This window comes from Camponotus floridanus, unplaced genomic scaffold (assembly GCF_003227725.1).
Source record: "Camponotus floridanus strain SB8 unplaced genomic scaffold, Cflo_v7.5 scaffold48, whole genome shotgun sequence".
In the NCBI taxonomy this organism is placed as follows: Eukaryota; Metazoa; Arthropoda; class Insecta; order Hymenoptera; family Formicidae; genus Camponotus; species Camponotus floridanus.
The window spans coordinates 916046-941365 of NW_020229636.1; the positions used below are offsets into that span (position 1 = coordinate 916046).

At 31.8% G+C, this 25320-nt stretch overlaps 2 protein-coding genes and 1 non-coding gene across 3 annotated transcripts; 2 read left to right on the forward strand and 1 right to left on the reverse strand.

Moving 5' to 3' along the window:
• On the forward strand, positions 1-25174 carry LOC105257523 (muscle-specific protein 20-like). Its single transcript, XM_011268203.3, has 5 exons — positions 1-127; positions 10831-10912; positions 21635-21764; positions 24205-24325; positions 24593-25174. Exons 1-5 carry the CDS (start codon positions 104-106, stop codon positions 24782-24784), a joined length of 549 nt encoding a protein of 182 aa, XP_011266505.1. The 5' UTR covers positions 1-103; the 3' UTR covers positions 24785-25174.
• LOC105257522 (muscle-specific protein 20) lies at positions 3870-7757 on the reverse strand. Its single transcript, XM_011268202.2, has 4 exons — positions 7616-7757; positions 4728-4927; positions 4427-4547; positions 3870-4070 (listed from the first exon to the last, which is right to left on the reverse strand). The coding sequence occupies exons 1-4, from the start codon at positions 7619-7621 to the stop codon at positions 3891-3893; spliced, it is 507 nt and encodes a 168-aa protein (XP_011266504.1). The 5' UTR covers positions 7622-7757; the 3' UTR covers positions 3870-3890.
• On the forward strand, positions 10164-10304 carry LOC112639141. Its single transcript, XR_003123312.1, has one exon. It is a non-coding gene; the product is annotated as a U4 spliceosomal RNA (small nuclear RNA).
• Positions 25175-25320: the final 146 nt, after the last annotated feature.

Consider the following 25320-nt stretch of genomic DNA (forward strand, 5'->3'; position numbering starts at 1 on the left):
CGATGGAGAACACTCTTTTTGTGCTTCAGCTCGAGTCGAGCTTGAGAAAAGCTGAGGGACGCAAAATTTCGGAGAAGAAACGCACGAGTTACGCAAATCCGCCATGCCTGGACGCCCACTTTGGCAGGTACGTGACGCGTTATTTTTTAAAATCGAAACAAAATGTATACGAAATACAATATCATATCTCTTTTTTTAATCATATTTATCATCACGTTTTAATTAAATTGTTCGCATAATCAAGCATTTACTCATTGCATTTTATTATACATATATCGGGGATGTATATTTTATCTCGTATTTTCTATTATCGTATTTTCTAATAATTGAAACGTTATCTCTTTCTCTCTTTCTCTCTCGTGATTAGTCAAGTTCATTATCATTGGTTAGTTGGCTATATATTATACTAATATTATTTATCCTATGTGTAGTTCATATATTCTAGAATTGCTCTTTAAATTAATCTTTTATAGAGATCGAAATGCTTTATAAAACATTAATTAAATTATATATTATAAAAGTATATAATATTGAACAATTTCATGATCCGTTATTATATTTTTAATTTTCTTACTTGGATGTGATTTTTCATTTATATTAATGATGCTCATATATCTCTTTCCTTTATAATGAAGATAATATTCTATACATAATAACAATATAAATATGTGTAAAGATGGAGGAGTATTAAGAAATTTAAAAATATTTTCTTTTCCATAAATTAATAAATTAAAAAAGAAAAAAAAAGACTAAAATTCTATAATATTATTATTTGCAATATATGTATGTACATATATAATATTATAATATATCAATATACATATGTAATATTATAATATATCAATATACATTTTCGTAACTTCTTAAAATATAAATTATAAAAAAAGTTGCATGTAAAGTTAAAACTCACTTATAAGCAGTACAATTAATACGACGAATTATGTTTTATTTAAATGCAATTGAAGCGTTATAAAATTGTGGATAATAAATAAGAATTTTCCATATATTGCGCTTATATATTTTTAACAGTTCTAGCATTTAAAATAATGGCTTTTCTATTTATATACTCTGACTCAGTACGTCAATCTGCGAAATTTTTGTAAATCCGTACATTAAAGCGCGTCTAATTCGGGAAACATTTTTAACACCATGAATCATCATCCAAAATTTATCGTTATTCATGTTTCTCTTACCAAAAATAAGCAAATAATCCTCAAGCAATATCACATACTGTCATAAAATAGAGAAATGTGCAAATAATCGTCTTTTAGTATTAAATTTCAGAATAGTAAATCTTTATGTAGCATTTTATGTATCATCTTATGAATCTATAAAGTGTAATAGTGAATAACGCGATAAAAACATGATAATACTTATGAAAACTTATTCAAATGAAATACGTTATTTAATAATTGTTAATAAAATACTCTGAGACACAAAAATTATTTTTCGCAAAAATCGATTCTGTTACGGAAAAATCGATTCTGTTAAATTGATATGGAACCATGACCAAAATCTAATGGCTGCTGTATATGTCGGTGATCCAGAAATAAACCGAAAGGCACTCGGATCTGCCAAGGAAAGCAAAGTTATATGAATTAAACTTTACTAGAAACATATGGGAACGCGCGTGCACGAGCGTTACCTTTCGCTAAAAATCCAGAAAAGTGTGTCACGATGACGCGATTGCAGTGCCTAATTTATTTACAAACAGTGAATATTTTTATATCTGCGTGGGTGCAAAAAGATAAACAAGACAGTACGAAAGTAGACCATAGCAACGCGTAAGAAAATTTTTTACTCTCATTTAAATTATATTTAATATATGTTTAATTAAGTGTTTAATTGTATGTATAAAAATTACAATTAATTTTTAATAATTAATATTCATATATTATCCTATCAAAACATATATAAGACAAAAAGACAAATTAAATTTTGTTCGAAGAGCAATAAATTATAAACTTTATATTAGTCATTGCAATTCACCTCAACAATATGCTGATTCAAAAAGATTTATTATCCAAAGATTAACTTCATTAAAATGGATTACTAGCATATGAGTGAAATGGTCATCGTGAATATTGCGTGAAATTGGCTTAGTCCCAAATTGCAATGTCGGTATTTCTTGCATTGCTTCCTTGTTTTAATTGCTTATATTACTTCCTCGTTTTAATTGCTTTACATGTTAGTTAATCTATATTTCAAAAATTTATTTATATATTTATATAGTATATAATTTAATACACATCTTAGAGTTATAATAAATTTTATTATAGTATACATATAAACACAATTATAATGTATCCATATACATATACATATAATATATATGACAGACGACTATGTATAACTTATGAAAAGAAACATTATTGTTTTTTGAAAAATTATATATATAATTTATTTATTTAGATGGAAATTGATATGTCTTTAATATTACGTTTGTATATTGCAAATAATAACAAAAGAAACTTTTATTTAATTTATCAATTTGTAAAAATAAGATGTTGATACAATCGAATTAAATTATATAATTTATGAAATTGTTTATTGAAAACATTACATGAGGTTAACGCTGGTATTATAAATCTTAACTGTTTTTATAAATATTTTAAATTTATAACTCTCTATTAAAGATTTTTTATGAAAAATAGTGTAATGTATAGAATTGCATGTGTATATATGTATGTATGTGTGTGTGTGTGTACGTATGTATTTATGTATGTATGTATGCATGTATGTATGTATATATGTATGTATGTATGTATATATGTATGTATGTATGTATGTATGTATGTATGTATGTATGTATGTATATATGTATGTATGTATGTATGTATGTATGTATGTATATATGTATGTATGTGTGTGTATGTACGTATGTATTTATGTATGTATGTATGCATGTATGTATGTATATATGTATGTATGTATGTATGTATGTATGTATGTATGTATGTATGTTTGTATGTATATATGTATGTAAGCATGTATGTATGTTGTGTATGTGTGTATGCATGTATGTGTGTATATGTATGTATGTACATATGTATGTATGTACGTATTTTTATATGTGTATGGTAAATTAATGTAGTATATAACAAGATATAATTATATACTTTTATATATATAATTATATGCATTTAATATATTTAACATTTTATTTAAAATCAAGCAATTTATTTTATCATTATTTGAAATATATGAATCCTCAACCGCGAATACATTTTTATTCATGTATTTAGTGTGTAATTGTAAAATTGTAAAATTTGTTTATGTAAGTGTATACATGTAAATTTGAGAGTAAAATATGATTTTATAAAGCGCTTTTTTACATGTCATTAATGTGCGACGGAAAAAACTTATATTTACATTTATATGCAAACTACAGCCATTATAAATTCATATAAAAATATATTCTTGCAGGACTAAAAAGTTAATATGTTTCTATTATCGATATTTGAAAAAAGATAAAGCATTAGCTGTTAAATATCAATAAATGTTGATTAAAAAATAATGATTAAAATTATTAAATATTTCAGAGATGCATATATATGACGATGTAAAAAGCAATTTACTTATAACATAGAGATAATCAATATAAAAATTTAGTCTTATTTATACCAATATTAATTATGATAATAAAAGGTATATAAATATTATTTATTATCAAATTTAAAAATTTAATGAAAGTAATAGAAAAAAATTTTAAAAATATGTCAAAAGCTTAATATTATCTTCACATTTTTCCGCGTGATTAAAAAATGCGATTTATTTTAAAGTTTTTTGTATCAAATTCGTGTTTTATAGCCTAACCAATTATTATATCATTTAATGCATTATGTGCATTTTTTATTTTGACATATGTATAATTCGCTTCCATAAAAAATTTACATATGTCGAGTATTTCCAAAGCCACCGTGGCCAGCTTGACTAGCACCCTTATTGTAACCCATTTGAAGATTCAATTGACCTTCGCTAGCACGAAGCTGATCCTCAGTGAAGGTTCTCTTGTTCTCTTCTGCCATCTTCGGTCCTAAACTTGGTCCATTCCAATCATGTTTCTGAGTCTGTTTTATTGATGAAAATTAATCAATTAAATTTCATAAAAAAATAATGAGAGTTGTAAATAGACTATACGAAAAATATAACTGTTGTGTGTCATTTTACATTCAATTGTGTGTTATTTCTATAAAATAAGGGAGATTTTTTGCAAGCTTTACTTTTTATATTTTGTAGATTTAAAGTACAAAAAATAGAAAGAGTCGAATATTTTCTACAAAAATAAAAATATAAATACGAAAGTTTATTTTCACCGCACATATGTTTTCATATTTTTATCATAAAAAAAAGATATGTTGGAAATAATAAATTAATTCTTAATTACTATATTTACTTGTGAATAATTAATTAATTGAATACTTACAAGTCTACCCAGTGCATATAGACAGAGAGTGACTTGAGGGATGTTACGTCTTTCAAAGAGATCCGCAGTTTGAAAAATTTCTTCTTGCGGTACACCGTAATTTTTAATCGCCGCCTGGAATCTGTGAGGCAACGAATACGCATTATAAAACAATTTATTAATACAATTATTATGTAAAATTAAAATAAATTATTAAATTATTATTCAAACAAATTATTATGTAGAGATAAAAGATTAGATATATTATATAGAAAGAAAGAAATGAAAGAAACACGCATTAGAATAATTTGATGTCTCTCACCTTTGAATATTTTCCATAAGTTGAAAATTAGTGCCTTTAGATTGAATCTTCTTAACCGATCCGGGTGCAAGTTTATTAATTAGGTTGCAAAGAATCACACCATCTCTCAAAATATCTTCGTAGTTTCCAGAAGGGAGTTTCTCACCCAATACAGCTTCGATCCAAAAAAGAACTTCAGCTTCCTGTTCTTTGTTGCGAGCCTGAAATATAGATAAAATATAATTATATACAAATATAAATTAGTTTTTAAAAAGATACTAATATACAATTATTTTATTATTTTTTATTTTATTACGAGAATTTAGCTCTAAAGTGCATTTTTACACAAAACGTCGATCGTATGCATATTTTTCTGGATAACTTAAAAATGGATATATCAAAAATAGATCGCGGCGGTGTAGGATTACTCGCACGTAAAGTCCAACATCGAAAATAAAATACGACGTCTGAAATCTTGGCTTTTACGAAAACCATCAAATAACGATTGAGTTATCAGATACTTGTTTTGCTTGCATTTATGTACATTATATATTGTATCTTGATTCATACGTTAAATGGATTGTCTTTCGAAGTGTAAGAAAGTCTTAAAAAAAAATGTAATTTATTTATGAATTATATAAATCTTTAATGAATTATATAAATCTCTAATGTAAATCTCTAATGATAGTTTTAACTATATATTATTTTTAAATATTTTAAGCAAATAAATATATAAATCTTATACATGAGAAATTCTCGAGAAATAAATAATGAGCATCTTAATGGCTTTTATGCTCTTAGAATTTCTTAACATTTATATGATTCGATTTATGACTCAAACAGCTGACTAACGCAAGTGAATCTGGCACTATTCAGTCAAAGCAATAAATCAATATTTATAGCAAAGTTAAATTACAATCTTTTGAAGCCACGATTTAAGACTGCGCGATAAATATCGTAGTCATCGTATAATAGCGATTTCTTTCACAAACTTTCCGACTTTCGCTCAACCATGTGATATTTTGGGAAGAATGATGTTATTCAGATATATAATGGACTTGTGCAATTTGTAATAACATCGTGATCGCGGTTTCGAAAGCACATATATAACAATTTCGATAAACTTAGCCAACATGTATAACATCGGTTTGAATGATGAAAGTAACTCTAATTGACTCTAATTGAGTGCAGAATGTCTACGATATGTTACATGACTGTGAATAAATGCGCGTTTACCGTGATTATTTTGGATATTACAATTTTAAAGCAATAATATATTATATTTATTAATAATAATGGCAAGTATATATTATCATTAGAATATAAAGCTAGATTAAAATATATAAAAAAGTGATAATAAAGATTAAACAGACGTTGAATAACAAAGATGTATTTTTTTAAATAAATTGCATCAACAAATTATAATATAATATAAGGCGCGATTCAAGATGTCTTAAAAATGACGAAAGTGAAAAGTGAATTCTCATTTCATGATATTAGCCATATAATTAATAAATATATTCGAATTCACTGCATTACGAATTATATGAAATCTTTTTACTTCTTATCTACATGTTAGACATGGTCGGGGCAATGTGTTTCTCGTCGCATCTATTCCGGATGATATTTTAAGCTCCATTTTCAAAGGGAGCAGCTTCCGTTCCGACGAATGCGGTCTCACCGCTTCCGAGGATGTTTTGCGAACGTGACGCGCAATGTCGTAGTAAATCACTAAATTTAAAGTTAAATTGGATGGGTCCGTATGATTCGCAACACCGTGAATTGGCTGGCGACAGATCAAGCCGCACACCTGTGCTGAAGACGCATTACGACGTATCGTTCGCATGAATTGGACATTATAATTGAGCATACATCTCCCACGCATATAGGACAAAATTTTAAATTACGTTGATGTTAAATTAATTATGTAAATATATATATATATGTGTGTGTGTGTGTGTAGTTTATATAAGTAATATAACAAAAAAAAATCAATTTTTATAACTATTTTGATTAACGTTGTCATTGCTTATTTACTTCAAATCAAATACATAATATGACAAATTAACACAGATGTATTAATTTAGATAATACGTATAACTATAACTTATATTAATACAATAACTTGAATATTAATGTAATATTTTTGAAAAATAATTTATTATTTTAGAGCAATAATATAAGTTGGATAAAATGCAAATATATCGTAATCCCCTTTTAATTAAATAATTATTAAATTCCTGTGCATTAAACTATACTTGAGAAATCACATCTAAATTTATTAAAACTGAGCTCTCATCGTTAAGTGTTATCCATTGATATTTTCTAAATCTGTTTTATTTCTTGGGATAACGTTTAAAAGTCTGCATTGCATAATGTTATTTATGTTCGGATATAAATACATCAGATGCGAAGGAAAGAGAGAGAGGGAAAAAGATATATCAAAAGAGAGTACTGACGTAAAACGATGTATCATGCAGAATGATGAATTAGATCATAACTATAAATATGTTAAGAATATATCCATATGTTAAAAATTTCGGGATTTAATAGTAATTGTAGATGGTAATATCGCTACACATAACTGAGCAATAAAAATTATATTTATAATTTTTAATTGTATTTATAATTTACATTGATTGCATATATTTCTATCTAATACATATACTTTAAATTATTTTTTCATCTCCTTTTATAAATAACATTAATTGTTACATGAATTATTTTTTTCATAAATAAAAATTATGTTTACATTTTATTAAAGCATATGGTTTAATTGTATGTGTATACATGTTTGCATAAAAAAACATACATGTATATTTTTCATTAGAAATATTAAACTGGAATCAAATCACGATTAATTATTAAAACAGGAATAAAAAAATAGCTGTTTCCGAAAAAGAACATACCGGCATTTTGTTGCTATGTCGTTTCCTCGACAGCGATGATAGCTTTCCTGAATAGTGTGACTTTGAAACTTTGAGTAGAAACTAAATCGGACGCTGCGCGTCGCGACGCTATATGGCGTCATCCCCTCCGTGTATCCTTCCTGCCGATATTCAAGCAACGAGTGCTTTTGGCCCGTTGCCTAGTTTTTGGATGGGTATTCCCACACCCCCGCTCGTAACCAAATCTTGACACCGCGGCCCTATTTACAAGACACGTTGTGATCTTAAATTAAATTACAATTCACACATTCAAACAAACGATTGCGAGAGAATCATCTGATATTGTCAATACAATATTTGACACTATATTTTATACATGGAATATGAAAGAGAGAGAGAGAGAGTAAAGCAAAATAATAATATAAACAATAATTTTCTGGTAAGAAAATATAAAATAAATATAAAAAATAACGATTAATGATTGAAAACTTCTTAAATAATTTTATTTATATGTTCTATATAATATTACACGAAAATATCATATGTGAAATTTATTGCAAATATTAATGAACGTTTTAATAAAAAGGATTTTAAAAAATAATTTTTTTTAACAAAATTATTTTGATCTTAAATGTCAGTCACAGAAAGTTTCCTTACTGACACACAGCTGCGTGGCATCTGATGTCTATTTTTAGCATCTGTATACATTATGCGTGTTTTATAAAAATTTTTTTAATGTTTAAATTTGGATTTATTAAGAACTCGCAATTTAATTTACAAACAATTTGAACCGCAAATATATTTTAGTTCAATGACCCACTTCTCCATGAAGTTCTTAACCGACACTTAATTTAGATCATTAGCTGTGAGTTCATTTTCGTGTTAAAAAATTTCATTTTCAAAAATATTTATTATTGTCATTATATACAATATACTCTGACTACATATATTACAACCTAAACACGAAAGTTTAAATATTAGTTAATTAGCTAGCAGAATATATTTAATTATAATTCTTATTGAATCGTGAATCTAAATAAGAAAAATAGAAAATAAATAAATAAAAAAATCAGTGCAACACAATAAATAAATATAACTTATTGTTAGAGTTATATTTTACGAAACATATACGAAATATTATGAAACTTTTGGTATCATGCATTATAATCCTGCATTACAACTGTGCATGCAGAAAATGACAAATCGGTGAAAAAATTAAAACAAGTGGGTGTATTTCGCACAAAAGTACAGTTCAACTTGCGTGGACATTCGCCAGATGAAAACGCCGATACGTAAACGTCGTAATTTTTGGATTCTGGCCACTTCGAAGGGTGAGACCACCGCCGAGTTTAGATTTTATCAATCATCGCCATTTCCAAGTTTATTCTAACACAACGAATCTGCGTAGATGTCTGGAACGATTTTGTGATGCGTTCATTTGAATTACGCAAGAAAACATGGTTTCGTTAGTAAATGTGGTACATCATCGATAATCTCTTTAGAAAATACCACGATTTCATAAAACATTTTGTAATATATCTTTTTAAAAATCTTCAACATTTTGTAATATATCTTTTTAAAAATCATCAACATTGACATAAAAAAATATCCGATATAATAGACTGAAAAAAATTGATATGCGAAAAAAAATTATATATCTCTGACATCTTATATATCTTTGACATTCATGAAATAAGATGTGAATTATATTGTGAATTATTATTATTCAATTCGATAATAATTATTATCAATTTATAATCATTAAAATAATTGAGCATATTACATTAGGTTTATTTTTCACTTAATCAATATTAAAATATGTTTATGTTATTTATTTAAGTTTATATTAACTCGGATGTGCAATTGATTTGCACCGAAACTGCCATTGTTATGTATAAATTATAAATGTGTAATTAAATTATTATTTACGTCATTGAATTATTATTTAAATCATTGATTTATCTAACTTTTAATTCATACTATTTACATTTACATACTATTACATACATTTACATACTATTATATTTCAATTTGTTACAAATGTAAGTTAATGCTAATATAATTTTATTAGCATTATCAATTTTAAAATTGCTTTTTATTATTTAATTTCGACATAGTTATAAAATATCAATCACTGTATTTGTTAAAATTATATCATAGAAATACGTGAGAGATATTCAAGAAAAAAATAATCTTTTTCTCTTTCTGTCCCTTTCTCTCTCTCTCTCTCTCTCGAACGCTGACACTATATCGGACATGTGCTTCCTCGAGCGCGCACTTTCTGCCGTCATGCTCTCCTGTTCAGATATATTTTCTTGCAAATATCCAGCTAGTCTATCATTTAAATTATGCGTTAATAATGGCAATTCTTATTCATTTTGTGGTGGCGCATCGGAGTTGATCAGAGTCACATGTTTCCGATGTGCGCCATGTAACTCCTGTCTCTCCCTTCGCCTCAGCTGCTTTTAGTTTGTGAAACGGACGCTATGTGGAGCTAATATAGAAGACTTTCTCGATGTTAAAATCCTTTCTAGCCACTATGAATACTGGTCCGGCTGAGCATATCGTCATCTTTGCGCAGAGGCGATATCGTAACCAATGAGGTTCTACCGAGGTGCGATTATTGCTAGTTGAAAACTTTTACCAATACCCCGCCATGACGATGTGAAATACCATCGGCTACGGCAATTTTTGAAAGTTTCTGCGGAAACTGATAATATTTATACCAAGCATAAAATTAATCAACGAGTGAAATTTTTTTTCTTTTATTCTCTTTTCATTCATACCGTGCATTACACACACACAAACATTTTATTAGACTTATTCTTTTCGCAAGAAGTAATTATACATGCACGTGAATACGAATTTTTCATTATCTTCTAATTAATTATTTATTGTTAGAAAAAGATTAAATTTATCTCAATTATTAAATTTATCATGTGTAAAAGAAGAGAATTGACACTCTGTATTTTTTCAGAAATTATTTTTATCTTTAAAGTGTTTACGAAAGATAAAATTAGACTTCATGACTAAAATTAAATGTCTATATGAGAAAAATATAAAATAAATAATATCCATCATTCTGTCTTTGTGCCAAGCGTCACTGAGCTGTTATTTTTTTTAAGTTGTTTAGAAAAGTGCAGTTGGGTAGCATATGTCATCTTTATAACTGGAGACTGAAATTTTTTAACGTAACATTTTCTACAGAGATTTATGGTTTCTTCTTTTAAACGCAGGTTGCTGGCAAGCGTGAAGCAAATCAAGAAGCAGAAGCTCAACAATGGATCGAGACCGTAATTGGCGAAAGATTTCCATCAGGTAAGATTCCATAACAAATTAATTTAAATAAAAATTTATTTGAATTCCATACAATCAATAATTTCCACAATTGTTTTAACTTTGTTATAAAATTTTTATAACATACGTTAAATGCACGTTATTTGGATGTCAAATGATATTATTTTTTTATGTTCAATGATTATTTATAACATAACAATAATAAAATATGAAAAACATTGCACCTAAATAATTTAAAATTATTTAATATGGGATTAATATATAAAGAACCAATTTATTTTCCATTAATTAAAGAAAATTAAAATGACAATATTAAACTATATATTGCAAACTTTATAAAATACCATGTCACGTCTTAGCCAAAAATATCTTTTAGCTCTTTTTTAAAAGTTCTAAACGTAATAAAAAGTAAAAGAATATTAAAAAAATATCTATTTCTATGTCAGAATGAAATTATGTTCGTATCATATTCTCTATCGATTGGAAGAAATCTTGTTTGGATATGAAACTCTGATATGTAAGGGAAGCTGAAAATCTACAAGTTTAATAATGCTTGTATTTTAATTCATTTGAGAAATAATTATCTAATATATATACGTTGTTCTATTTCACTAAACATATAATTTACAAATTTCTTATATAATAAATAGATATAACTTTTTGAAGATGTTACACTTAATTAATTAATTATAATCTTAAATTTATCTGCTATTTTTAATTCATAATAACATTATATTATAATTATATTTTCATATAAGAATGAATGATTGACGAATCAGGAGTATATTTAATTCTTTAGAATATCTAAAAATGAATAGCTCTTTTTAATTGCTTCTTTTAATATGAATATTTTTCAAAATATCTTATATTTAAAAATAATCAATATAAATATTTAGTCTCTTTCAATAGCTTTAATAGCTATACACTTAATGATGCTACAAACATATATGAGCTCCTGTTCCGCGGAGGTGATACGAGTCTGAAAGCGTTCCGATGTTTTCATCCCTATTGGGGTGACGTTGAACCAAAGGGGTGGAAAAGCGCGTGCTGTTATCTAACTAGAATCGCATAATTGCCGGATACAAATGTCAGGTCGCGTGACGTCGCAAAGGTTAAGCTTCGTCGAGGTCAGTTCTCCCATACAGAATACACATTGTATGATACATACAAGATCCTAATAACAAATATAATAATAAATCAAATTTATTTTAAACATTTATAATTTGCAAGTATCATATATTAAATTTATATCTCACTATTATAAATTAAATTGTCGAAGCTACTTACAAAAATACATCTTTCGTATAAATACAAATATGGGAGTATAATTTACATGCATAGATACATGACATTTTAAATATAAATAATTACTTAAATATATGTATATGTAATTATTTATACATATAATTTTAACTCAGTTTTTATTCTTGTAAGATTTATCGATAAATGTACAAGCGTTAACGATGAGCTTCTAGCGGAAAAATTATATTCCGAATAAAACTTGAGGTAAACAAGAATTTACGAAATGATGTCAAGGGATTTTTAAGGGATCACTGAACTCTGTCCCTGAACTACTAGGGGTAGTTTTGCCTCCTGTCGTATTATATTCCCCTGGCAAAACGCGCGCTTTGTTACGTCATTGCGAGCCACCCTATCGAACCTGCCTCAGCAAACAACCCCCGATTCGACATACATCCCTGATGTGACAAACACGCCAGGCGTCGACGCAATCGACGTTGCTTCGCGTACGTTTGCGCGACACTTTTTTTTACTCGTTTCACATTTCTGTTATAAATATTCCAAATATAAATCATGGAGATCGAAGAAATATCATAAAATCTCATTTAATAATATTATATTATTCTTAAGTGCCTAAATATTATGTGTAATCAATTTAATTGCCAATTTGTAAATAATGAAATGCTATTTTTAAAATGTATAATTAATAAAATAAAAATATATCATGAATTTATCATTTAGCTTTTAAAAAAACATAATTTTAATATTGATTTAAATAAATAAATGATCTATTTATTTATTGAAAAAAAACAAATAATCAACTTAAGATGAGATAGTTGAATATATGTTATAAAAATATATTATATGATTTATTATTTTAATATATCAATTTTGTTACCACCAATGGTAACATTTTGTCCGTTAAGATTAAATATTATTATTCAAATAATAGCAAATAAAAATATTATACAATTATAAAAATTACACTTCTAAATATCTGATACGAATAAACCGAAAGATCGACTTATTAACGATTAATAAATTTTTAATGTTTCAAGTTCGGTAGTTCTTGCTGATTCGCGAGAGCTCGTCAGATATATGTTTGATCACCAAAAATCTGAACCTTTTTTTCGCATTTGCTAAGAGATCTATGAGAGAAGGAACTCGTGACATATTCAATAACACTGATTATGGCAAGTATTTAGATTTAACGACCCTCCATCCATGACTGTCATCCTGGTTGTGTCGAGGACGCGATGGAGGTGGCCAAACGACGAAACCACCCCCACTCGAGCACATGATTAATCCCCACTAGAAACCTTCGATACCTACAACAATCTAAGTGGGGGTCTCCTCGACATGCAAGAAAGCTCTCTTGAGCGAGTGGCAGCCTGGTCCCCATGAACCTTGAGCGTAAACAGACAGAATCGAATATGTTTATATAGAAAGCTAATTGAAATCTCGATAATATCTACAATAGAGAAAATTGTGTAATACAATTGATCTGATGAAAGCTTTAATAAGTTCAAATAAATTTCTTATAGGGAATAATGCAATTTTTTGTATGCGTTTATTTATTTTTTTAATATTCTTAAAAAATGTATTTTGCTATTTCACTTTTTCTCTGCTGCTTTGCTAATTTGAGAACAAATCCAGTATTCATCTTTCGGTTTCCCTGCTTACGTAACGAATCTAAGGGTGATCTAAGGGAGATTATAATACATGTCGCATAGAGCATGTTCAAGCTCTATGCGAGGATGCGAGCCGGATAGTCGAAGCTTTTGATGTTATTGACTCGTTTAAAATTGAACTTAAACGGTCGAGGTTCAATTACGTTCTTCTCGTCGCGTCCTGACCTGACCTATCCTAGACACTGTAATCCTGATGCTCGCACAACGCAAATTTGATGGGAATTTCGAGGTATCCTGCGGGACTTCCAAATACAGATGGTAGCCTGCTCCCGGAAGCTCGCGAGGCATGCTTGGCACGACCCTTGTTTGACAGGTCTCAATAATGAAATATTGCATTAGTGTTTTCATGTCGTCGATAGTCGAATACGATTGATTGGACACGTATTTCAGGGGAAATTAAATTATACTTTAAATTAAAAAACTTAGATTGATACTACGCTTATTTCAGATTTACAAAAATATTTAATAATTGAAATTTTAGAGAATTATCAAGAGAGAGGAGAGAGAGAGAGAGAGAGAGAGTGTGTGTGTGTGTGTGTGTGTGTGTAAAATAATTTATGAAGTTCTTGTTATTTAGATTGTTATAGTCCATGTATGTATGTAATATAATTCTAATATTATATTTTTATTATGCAGTAAAGATGCATTTTTTAAATATAATTTATATATTATACAAATAATTTATTAAGTTTATGTTGAAATTATTTGGAGAAAAAATATGGACATTCATTAATTAAATTTATATCACAAGAAACGATCAGAAGCAATACACGTGTTTTCCTGCGTTCAAAGTTTGTAAATGTACAAGAATTTCATATATTGGAAAATTCAATCTAATTTTAATTAATATTAGACATTTTCATACAATACAATCAATTTACTAATCATTGCATGAATTAATATTTTTTTATAGAAAAATGAATATTTCAGAAAAATGGTTGTGTCAATCAAAGTTTATTGATAAACAAATATTTAAGACACACAAAGACATCTTTATTTTTATTGATTAGAACTGACCAAGTCGACGATGCGTATTGATTTACCGTCATCTGTTCATCATGTTACGTCGTAAGGACGCTGGCATACCAGGGCCACATACAGCACTCCGGATGATCGTGCTTCTAGTGCTGCTAGTTACATGTCACCTCCGCACTTCTTTCACCTATTATCCCTGCTTTCACATACTTTCGCGTACAATAATTATTGTTTGTTGCGGGTACTTTGATCAAGCAGCGTTCATAATAAGCGACTGCAATTTCGATAAGCAATTTTGTTTATACTTCTTTTGGATATAAAATTTCATATTTTATATTAACATCTTTTATAACTTTGTTAATTAAACGTTAATGATTTTGCTGGGCATTTATTTTTCGTACCAAAAAATTATACGATATAATTTATAATATCTGTTGATTACATATATGTATAACTAAACCATATTACATTCAAAATGAATTATAATTAAATAAAATAAAATACATATTCTTTGTATTTTAAATATAATTTATATATTGTTATTTTTATTATTTTGATAAACTATTATCTATTAAAATAAATCATATTGCATTGTTGCATAATGCTCCAGCTCAATGCAATCATCTTTGAATAATCCCAGAGTGATTTACATCAATATGTGAATGCTGCTTAAAGCTTTGAAAATGTGCTTTCGAAACAGAAGAAACGTCAGTCATCTGTCCGTCACGGCGGCGTAAGTCGCTTGGGTGCACCAGGGCATCAGCAGACGTTTGAGGGATTTATAGGGTGTCCCGCCGACACATCAACGGATCGATTCGTTAAATTACGACCCTACAGTTGCGTTCCCCTCATTCGCCCTGTTTATTATCCCGTCTCTTGAATCGGATACACTCATTGTGTATTATCGAGCACGTTCTGTCGATACCTCGATAGGTCTCGTCATATGACACAACGTGACGTCACGAAAGCTCGCACCTACTAGGAAAGCAACGTCGGGCAGTAGATGAATTTATGGAGACGGCTACATTGTGTTCCATCCCGCGCGGAGGATCCTGGTAAGCTTCTCTCACGCTCGTCGTGAGGACTCGTTCGCGACACGATCCGCCGATGTATAAGAAGAATTTCTTCGATACGAAAGAATCATTCGATGCGCGACAACGGACGGCTGATCACTCGAGGATGGGGCGCGAGTGTCAGTTGTCCGTCAAAAGATCGTCAATGACGTCATTCCGAGACGAGCCTACCAGGATTACAGCCCCGAGCTAGATTTACGAGCGTCGTACAATCAACAGGTGTTTGTCGCGATCAACTGGTGGTTATCGCGATCAACAGGTGGCTATCAATAATGTAAGCTCACGCGCGCGCATCTGCTATTAAATGATTATACTATTAAAATATGTGTCTAATGAAAGCATGTATTACAGTATTATATTGTTCAACATACGTAGTTTGTATTAATATTATGATGATTAAACATTAAAGGTTATGATAGATATTAATGCAGTTCGATAAAAATGCAAATAATCGAAGTATCTTGTTCGTTCATTTATTTCTAGTCACACACTTCTACTTATTTTTTAATCGCTAAAAAGTAATTTCTTTTTAATTCCTAATTAAAGTATATCTTTTGAGATAGCAAATCTTTAATTTAATTTTAATATTCTTTTAATATTTCTTTAGAGCATACGCTTTCTTATTATTATATGTTTTAATTTTCTGAAGGATATATGCATGTAATGCATATATTTAAAAAGACAGATTATATAAAAATATTGTACATCATATTTAAAATTTTACATAAAATATGCATTTAAAATTTTACATAAAATATGCATTTAAATAAATTAAATAAAGAATATATTGAAGGAAAGAATATATTGAAGGATAAAAATAAAAATTCTGATAAGGATTTGCTTGAGGATTTAGATTAGTATTAGAAATGAGAGGAATACAGCGGGAATCTTGGATTCTGCGTACCACGGCGTTGCATTCCCGCGAGACCTGTTGCCATGTCGACGATCGTAAATTCAAGCGCAGGATGTTGTCCTGATGAAAACCGTGCTTGTGACGTCTTTATGACATGAGTCTGACATTTAATCGATATGACGACGACGCAAGCGCGTTCGTTGTGTCTTTTTCTGCCTGGGATATACCTGGGATAATTCGTTAATCGCATTAGCATAGTCGCTAACAATACAATAAATATTGCGAAATGCGCAAAAATTAAATATGATATTAATATAATTCAAATATAATATGTCATCATGAGAAAAAGATATAAGATTATTATTATATATATCATGTATAATTTCAATGCCACAAATATTAATTTTCTCTTTCTTTTTTGTTTGTTGATAATTTAACACGATAAAAAAATAAATAGTAATTAGAATTGACGCACGTACGCGATTTTAAAGTATTAGGCAATTTTATTAATTGCTGTATTAATATTAATTTTGATATCCACAAGACACGTAAAAATCATAGATATATTTCACTAATAATGAACATAAATTAATGTAATAATACATAATCATACAGATCAACTACTGATGATAATGTTGATCATCGATATTTAGATGTATAAATATTACGCGTCTTTCATAAACATAGTACAGGAGGAACGTTCGTTATCGTTCGTTCATTTGCATAATGTTCCTAATCTCTTTCGCGTTCTCATTGGCACGGTTTCGAGATGACAATTCAACATCGGTAACACAAGAATATCGGCAACCGCGAACGATAACGAGACGTATCAAAGACGAGCCATCGATTTCACGTCAAATTCTCCAAACATGACGACCATGACGTGTCAACGTAACAGGATAGTATCACCCGCGGGAATAGTTTCGATCCGTCGATACATATTGTTGCGTTCGGGGATTTTTTCCCGAAGACGGCAGGAAGACGCACGGCATCTGAAAAAGACCAGGCCAGCATCACGCGTGACCGTTCGCCAACGGATGAAAGAAACGGTCCAAGACGAGCTCGGAGCCGGCGACGTCCGCGTAAAGGCGCGCTATTGATTTTCTGTCATCTTCTCGGGTTTACGACATCTCACCGCGTTTCGACACTACCAGGAACCTATCAGCATGTCACGCTTGTTTATCCCGGATAGCCAGGCCCGACGTGCACGCGGCGCGTATTTGTTTATCGAAGAGAGCACCGGGCGGATGCTGCCTGGATATCGCGCAAAAGCGGTGGCGTCGTACAGCGTGAAATTTATATCATCTATAGAGGGATGAGGAGGGGGGGGGGACGTTCAATCTGTAGAAACATTGCGTCTTCTTCTTGCATACATTTATCATGTTTAAAAATTATTTAAATTTAATATATATTTATTTTTCAGATTCTAATTCTTAAGAATTATTATTTCTAATGGGGACAAAATTATATACTTAATATAAAATATTTTTAAGAATAAAAAATATATCTCTCTTCTATATGTTTATTATTCTAAAAATATAAAGCAGGAAGAGGAAATTTAATATTAATTAAAATTATTTGCATTTTTGTCAAATACATATTTATAAATATAACTTGTACATTAATTTTTTGATAAGAATGTTTTAATTACTTTTAGAATTCTGTTTTAAAATTGCTATTCCGTTTTTTATTATAATATTTAGAAAAGACATGGTGTTACATGCTCTCCATGCATAATGATAAAATTATCTAGAGACAAAAATGTAAACAATTTCGCAGAAAAATATAGTTTTATTAGACACATGACGCATTTTTAAAGAAATACGTCTAAAAATTGTATAGCATTTTATTTGTTTGATAATCAAGTCAAATATTTTTTTTAATTGTATCGCGTTATTTCTTCAAATATTATTATTTGCTTTATGCATGGTCAATGAAATTGAAAGTTTTCAAGAATAAAATTCTTGAAAAATGCGAAAGGAACTCGACGTCTGTGGAAACGAACTGTATGAGAAGCTTAGGGGGGGGAGGAAAAGAAGGAAGCAGAAATGCATCGAGCGAAAGCGAACGTAGCAAAAGCGCGTAATACATTCCTGATACCAGGCGAACTATTCGCGTTACAAAACGAGCAACAAGTCTCTCATTTCTGATCAATTTTCTCTTAATTATTTCAAGGAGAAGCGAGCTTTAATTAAATCGAAGAAATTATAATTTAAAAAATATACATATCTGTGTCTGTATACCTGACATAAATATTTCTCTAAATTAAAATTTTATCCGGAACAAGTTGAAATTTAACAGTAATAATGTGAGTTACTACACATTTGTTTAAAGAAAAAATTAATTGGTCAATCGGGATTGCAGTGGACCATCCAGAACCAATCGCCTGTCGATGGCTTGTCAATCGAGAATTCAAGCGTACGACCAGCCGCTTACTAGGCGAACAGATTTCGGGGTAGGCGTTTAACGCGATCCCCACCAATTCAAAACCACGTGACCGTCGTCCTTGCAGGATCAGGCTAGTAGTATTTTAGACAATTGGCACGTGTGTCCTTTTCCCCGAAAATCCTTCGTCTTAATATTACCGGGTTTGCGGAATGATTTGATACAGTTTTCGATCTTTAAAGTTCACTTATTGCACACATGTATATGCGATATAATTTTTAATTTTTTATACCGTTAATTGTATTTGTAAAAAAATGTCATTGTCAAAAAATTATATACTATCATATTACAATAAAATTAGCGTATTAATCAATCAAAGAGTTCTTGCAAAACTGCAACACTTCGAATATGATAAATGATAAGGTGAAATATGTAAAAAAAATATATGTATATCGAAGCGAAAACACGAGTGAAAAAAAAGATGTCCATATTCTCGTGCAAATTTATACACCACGAGCTTCATTATATTCGATGCATATTTTTGATATTAAAATAACCGCATTTAATTTTCTCATTACTTGCAATTTTGCATGCGTAGAGTTAATGAGATTTTTATTCCAGTCTTTGTAGGTTCAAATTATTTCTGTTCTGCGAAGCAGAACAGAATATTCAATAATGTTGAATATTATACATTTTTAATATTATTACAATTATAAAAGAATCGTCCGAGAATTACAAGTTATTCGCTAAATTATGTCCCACCATAGTTTATCATCTAAATAATTGCGGCAAATGCAATACGATACTTCGACAGAGCAATTAAATTACCGTTTTTCACATAAGATGAGAGAACCGGAGTCCAAATAAGGTCTCGAGCGATCCCGCATTCATATAAGTCTCCGCCTAAGATATGCAAGTAGCTCCGCTAATTTAGCATCCAACTTAATTATACCGCGCTATCGGAGAATCGGACAATGAGATGCATCAGCGGATTAAAGTGCTATCCGTGTAGGGCGGTTATCGAGGAACACCCAGTGTGGGAGTTAAGCCAACTGTTGCTTCGGTGTCGGGACGCCGTGCGTCGATACAATTTGCGATGGCGGCGGCGCGAGCAGCGTCGCGCGCCGATAGATTGGATACATCGATACACCCCGGTTGTATCGCTGACGTGGCGGCGGAGGGGGAGGGGGGGAGGGGGGGGAGCGATAAAAAAAAACGCAACGACGGTGCCGAGTGCGGGCGAAACGCACAGCTCTTGCGATGGTCTGCGTCCCTAGGATCCCGAGACGCGTCGTGTCTTTCGAATGGCGACGGGCGCGCGTCGCGACGAAAGGCACCGGCCGCCGCCGCCGTCGCCGCCGACGGGGAAGACGCCGCCGGCGGCGACGGCGGCGACGGCGGCGACTAACAACGGGCGGCGGTGGCGGCGTCGCCGCCGCCGATCAAAGCGAGCAAAAAGAGCGCCGGCGCTCGCAAGACGCGACCGGCCTTTCCTGATTCTTCGTTCGACGTGACAAAAAATGCCATGCCCCCTTGGCTCGCCTCTTGGCATAATGGGGCGCCATGAGCGAGCGCTGGTTGCACGCTGTTAGCCTCGCGGTTATTATTTCGCGGCGGATCTGTCCCCGCGAGTGAGAGGGAGAGAGGAGAGAGAGGGATAGCGGTGCGAGACTGGCGAGGGAAAGGGGGAGGAGGAGCGATAGTGGGAGAGAGGTAGGGATGGATGAACGCGCGGAGTATCGAGCGAAAAAATGGCCGATAGGTCGGGGAAGTGGCGGGGCGGGAGTTCGACATCGATAATTGCCGCTTCCCGCGGTCCGCGAAAACCAAAGGTTCCGCTCGGCTATCGCGCAAGCCCCGGCCTCCCCTGAAACCGCGCGAATTTCGGCACCGGGCGCGGGAAGGGATGACGTCGTTTCTGCGATCCTGGTGCCGCAGTGATCGTCAACATTCTTTTCGCTATCGGGCCGCTCTCCCTTTCTCTCGGAGCTTTCTCTATTCAAACGCGACGGAATGTCGCGATAATCTCTTTAATCAAGTGAATTAAATAGAGTTAGATCTTTCTTGATATCTTATCTGATGTCCTTTGAAGTTTTACGAAAGATATATGCACGCTGTATTGCACATTTAATCTATAATCGAGATTTTTTGATCGACACGAGATTACACATTAATCATTATGTTATCAATTATATAAAAATTGTGTGTAAATATCAAATTTAAAACAATCATATTGCGTATCATTTCAATTTATATCTCACATCAAGTAGCCCAAGATGCCATACAATATATACATCCAATCCAATATGAAATAATATTTTAAAGAATAATTTTCATTTTTATCTAAATATCATAACTTTAATATAATGTTTTTATATTAATATATTTTTGTATTAAAATTATATATAAGATTATATTTTAAATAATAAAATCTAATAAATATATATAATAATCTATATATATAAAATATATATATATAATCTAATAAATATATAGTATTAATTATATAATTTACGCACATTTACAGAATTGAATTACGAGGATGCTTTGAGAGATGGTGTCATCTTCTGCAAGCTCATGAACAAATTGCAGCCTGGCCTGATCTCCAAGATCAATACGTCCGGTGGCGATTATAAGATGATGGACAACCTCAATCAGTAAGTATACGGTTCTAAAAAATATATACATTCAAATAAAAATACGAGAAATTATTTAAACAATATATATAAATCATCCTTCTTTCTCTCTCTCATAGTACAATAATAAAATAAAATAATATTTTCGATTAAACGCTCCGTTAATAATTCAACGCAAGACACAGGTGATTCATATATTCACGCCCGAGGTATCTTCTCCAACTATCTCACCAGGCTCAGTCTCGGCGATGCGCTTCCTACGATCTCATGCTGCCCTAATCCGCCGTCGACTTTACGCAATCGACAGTGTTTTGCGTCAATTTCTCGATTACGGAGTATCGACAACGCCGATCAACGACCGTCGTCGCAGTCGAGAGATTGTTGACCCTCTCGACTCTCCCGAGTTTCGAGAGTCACGCGATATCCGCGGCCGCATGAAACCGCGCGAAACGTCCAGCGACAACGAGCCTGCTCCTGGCCCGTCGTGTTCGCCTGGTAATCGAGAACCAACAAAGTCTGAGGTCGGGACCATCGACTATACATTGGAGCGCGATGAAAGTGAAAGCGGAGTAGATATATGTAGACACGCAGGATAGGTACTAAAGGCGTACAAGAAAAGAACGGAAATTCGCAAATGTTTGGACGAATCGATGTACCTACTGCACCCTTCCTCGAATAATCTCTTTTCCATTGTATACGTGAGATTAATACAATAGTAGATCAATCGAATAACGTTCAATTTGGACGGAAAATTTCATTTAAGATGCACTCGAGGCGATCTCTTTCTTACAGCGTTTAATCTACATAATTTGCTTCCTACGCAATTATATACAATGTGAATTTCTAAATTTACTTCTTGTCTTAGAATTTGTGCATTTATTTTCTCTTACGTTTTCTCGGGAAAATTCTTTATACTTTCGCATATAAATAATCATCTGGTATATTTATGTCAGTTGCAATCCGAAAATAGGATATATATGTATATATATAACCGAGTTGAACGCCTGTAGCACACTGCTACAATCCTGATGAAATATTTGCCTGCGAGGAGGTGATTTTAGGACAGCGCAAAGAAACATCCCTGCAGAGACGAAAACTGCCCTCTCCCTTCGTTACCCGGATAATGTTAGAGCTATTCTTCTAGATCTATTCTAGAGCATTTCTTCTAGAGCAAGTCTTCTAGAGCCGTCGTCTCGAGGAACCATACGCATCTCGTGCATTTTTCACGAACCTATGTTTCTTCTTTCCTTCTCGGCCTTTGATCTCTCGCGAGACACGGAGTTTCTCATCCTCGCGCTGCCGTCCCGCCGATTTCCCTGCATCGTCGCCGTCGGCATCGTTGCACGTGCGCATGTCGCGGCTTCTTCAGCATTTGGCGCGTTTTGAATGTTTAAGAGCGCTTCCCCGAGGTAGTGGGGCGAACGATGCGCAGCGCGGCCACTCCGCGTTACTCCCTTTCTACGCGAGCAGCATAATTCCGGCGAAGGTGATGTATCCGCCACATGTCGCGTCTTCGCGACCGCGTAAGATCACGTTTGTTACATGTGTCTATGTGGGAGAAGGCGCGAGAAGGAGTCTGCACGCGCGCCGACCCGAGCTCCTTCATGCGCCTCTGATAGACGGACCGCTCATGAGCACTGACCTGCCTCACGTTTTCCGCTCGGTGAACGTAACGCGCGTCCAAACGCACGCTTGATCGATAGCATTGATACAATGTTCGATGACGTTAACAATTTCATTTTTCGTTTCTATAAAGTTTCTTGAAATATTAATATAAATTTAAGTAATAAAATACATTAAAAAGGCGTGTATTCTCTGAATTTTCACTTTTTCGCGCTGCTTTGATGACGTAAAATTAAAGTGCCTCCTTTGGAACGAGACTTTTCGTTTGATACATGCGATTGATCAATCTACGAGATGTTACGTTACGTATCGTGCGATGATTGATGACGAAAATTGTCTTTAATGTGAAAACGGAGGATGAGATTCTACTGTCCTGTTAAGCGGACACACGCAACACGTCATTTCTACGACACAGATAACGATAAGGCATCGCAACTCCTCGCATTTCCAGATTACAATATATGTACCGCACAAACGTTACTTGCTTCACCACTGTTAATTGCTTCACCAATCGGTGATAATTAGCGACTGAATAATAGAAGCGCGTCACTAGCTCAAAGCAATGCCCAGGCGAACAGCCATATAAAGGAGTTAAATGTGCTGCTCTTTTGTGTCTCCCCCGCCTTTGTTTTCCCTTCGACTTGTCGACGTTTCTCGATGATGTGTCTTACAAACCCTCCTCATTACGTATCAATTCTGATTGTCTATTTTTCTGGAATATATTTCGCGTTAATTTTGAATATGCGAGCTTTTTTTCTATTTATCTTTTATTTGGTGAATACATTGATGAGTTTATCTGATTGTACGTACTGATAAGAACTTTTTGATGAATTTTCAGATTCCAAAAAGCCTGTGTAAAATATGGCGTACCTGATGTTGATCTTTTCCAAGCTGTTGATCTGATGGAACGTAAAAATATCGCTCAAGTAACGAACACTATCTTCGCTATTGGACGCACGGTAATTAATTAATGATATTTTATTATTTTCTTAAAATACGATGGTTAATTTGATGTCTTTATTAAATTTGTAAAATTTCTTGAAGCAAAAATCTTTGGTGCAGGTTTAGCAGTAGAACCATAATGATAAATATTCAAGATTTGCAATTAATCTGGAAACAAATAATGTGATATAAATTAAGTGCATATTTTACATGACAGTCACATCTCTTAATCTCAATTAGATAAGCTATTAAAAGGAAAATATGTACCTCTAAATTATTTACAGACATACAAGCATCCTGAATGGCGCGGTCCTTGGTTGGGTCCGAAACCAGCAGAAGAAAATAAAAGGTCCTTCACAGAAGAGCAACTAAGAGCTGGCGAGGGACTTATTGGCTTGCAAGCTGGTACTAATAAGGGAGCTACTCAAGCAGGACAAAATTTCGGAGCTACAAGAAAAATACTTCTTGGAAAGTAATTGAATTTTTGCTAGAAATATTGCTAGAAATATTTTGTTCAACAAAAGATAATCTTTTAAATATAAACATATCACAATGTAAAATTAACTCATTAGAGATGATTTGTTTAATCGTAATATTAATTAACACTTTTGCAAAAGAACACACTATGTTTTACAATTCTTTCTTTGTCATGAAATACATAAATACATGTATGTATACACACATACACACATACATTCGCCCACACATATATACATTTCGCTACATAAAACATAAGTGATATTAATATATACGTATCAGACACATTAATTATTCTGTAGTTAATTGTTCTTTATTATCTCTTTTTCGTGTATTTAACAAAGTGTAATCAGTAATATAATAACACTTATGTTTCGACAATGAAAAAACTAAATCTATTTTATTACCATAGAACATGACAACTTGCATATCATATTATTTAAACTTTCTTTGAAGCTCTAATGTCATAAAAGAAAATTGAAATAATTTATTTTAAATTAATATAATTTGATTGTATATTTTCTTAAATTTTTAT

What these genes read in the sequence shown, in the direction of transcription:
- LOC105257523 (XM_011268203.3), top strand. Translation starts at nt 104, where the DNA reads ATGCCTGGACGCCCACTTTGGCAG. An exon ending in CTGGACGCCCACTTTGGCAG is followed by an intron (nt 128 to 10,830) that starts GTACGTGACGCG and finishes TTTTAAACGCAG; the next exon opens with GTTGCTGGCAAGCGTGAAGC. An exon ending in TGGCGAAAGATTTCCATCAG is followed by an intron (nt 10,913 to 21,634) that starts GTAAGATTCCAT and finishes GCACATTTACAG; the next exon opens with AATTGAATTACGAGGATGCT.
- LOC105257522 (XM_011268202.2), bottom strand. An exon ending in CTTATGGAAAATATTCAAAG is followed by an intron (nt 4,548 to 4,727) that starts GTGAGAGACATC and finishes GTTGCCTCACAG; the next exon opens with ATTCCAGGCGGCGATTAAAA. An exon ending in TATATGCACTGGGTAGACTT is followed by an intron (nt 4,071 to 4,426) that starts GTAAGTATTCAA and finishes TCAATAAAACAG; the next exon opens with ACTCAGAAACATGATTGGAA.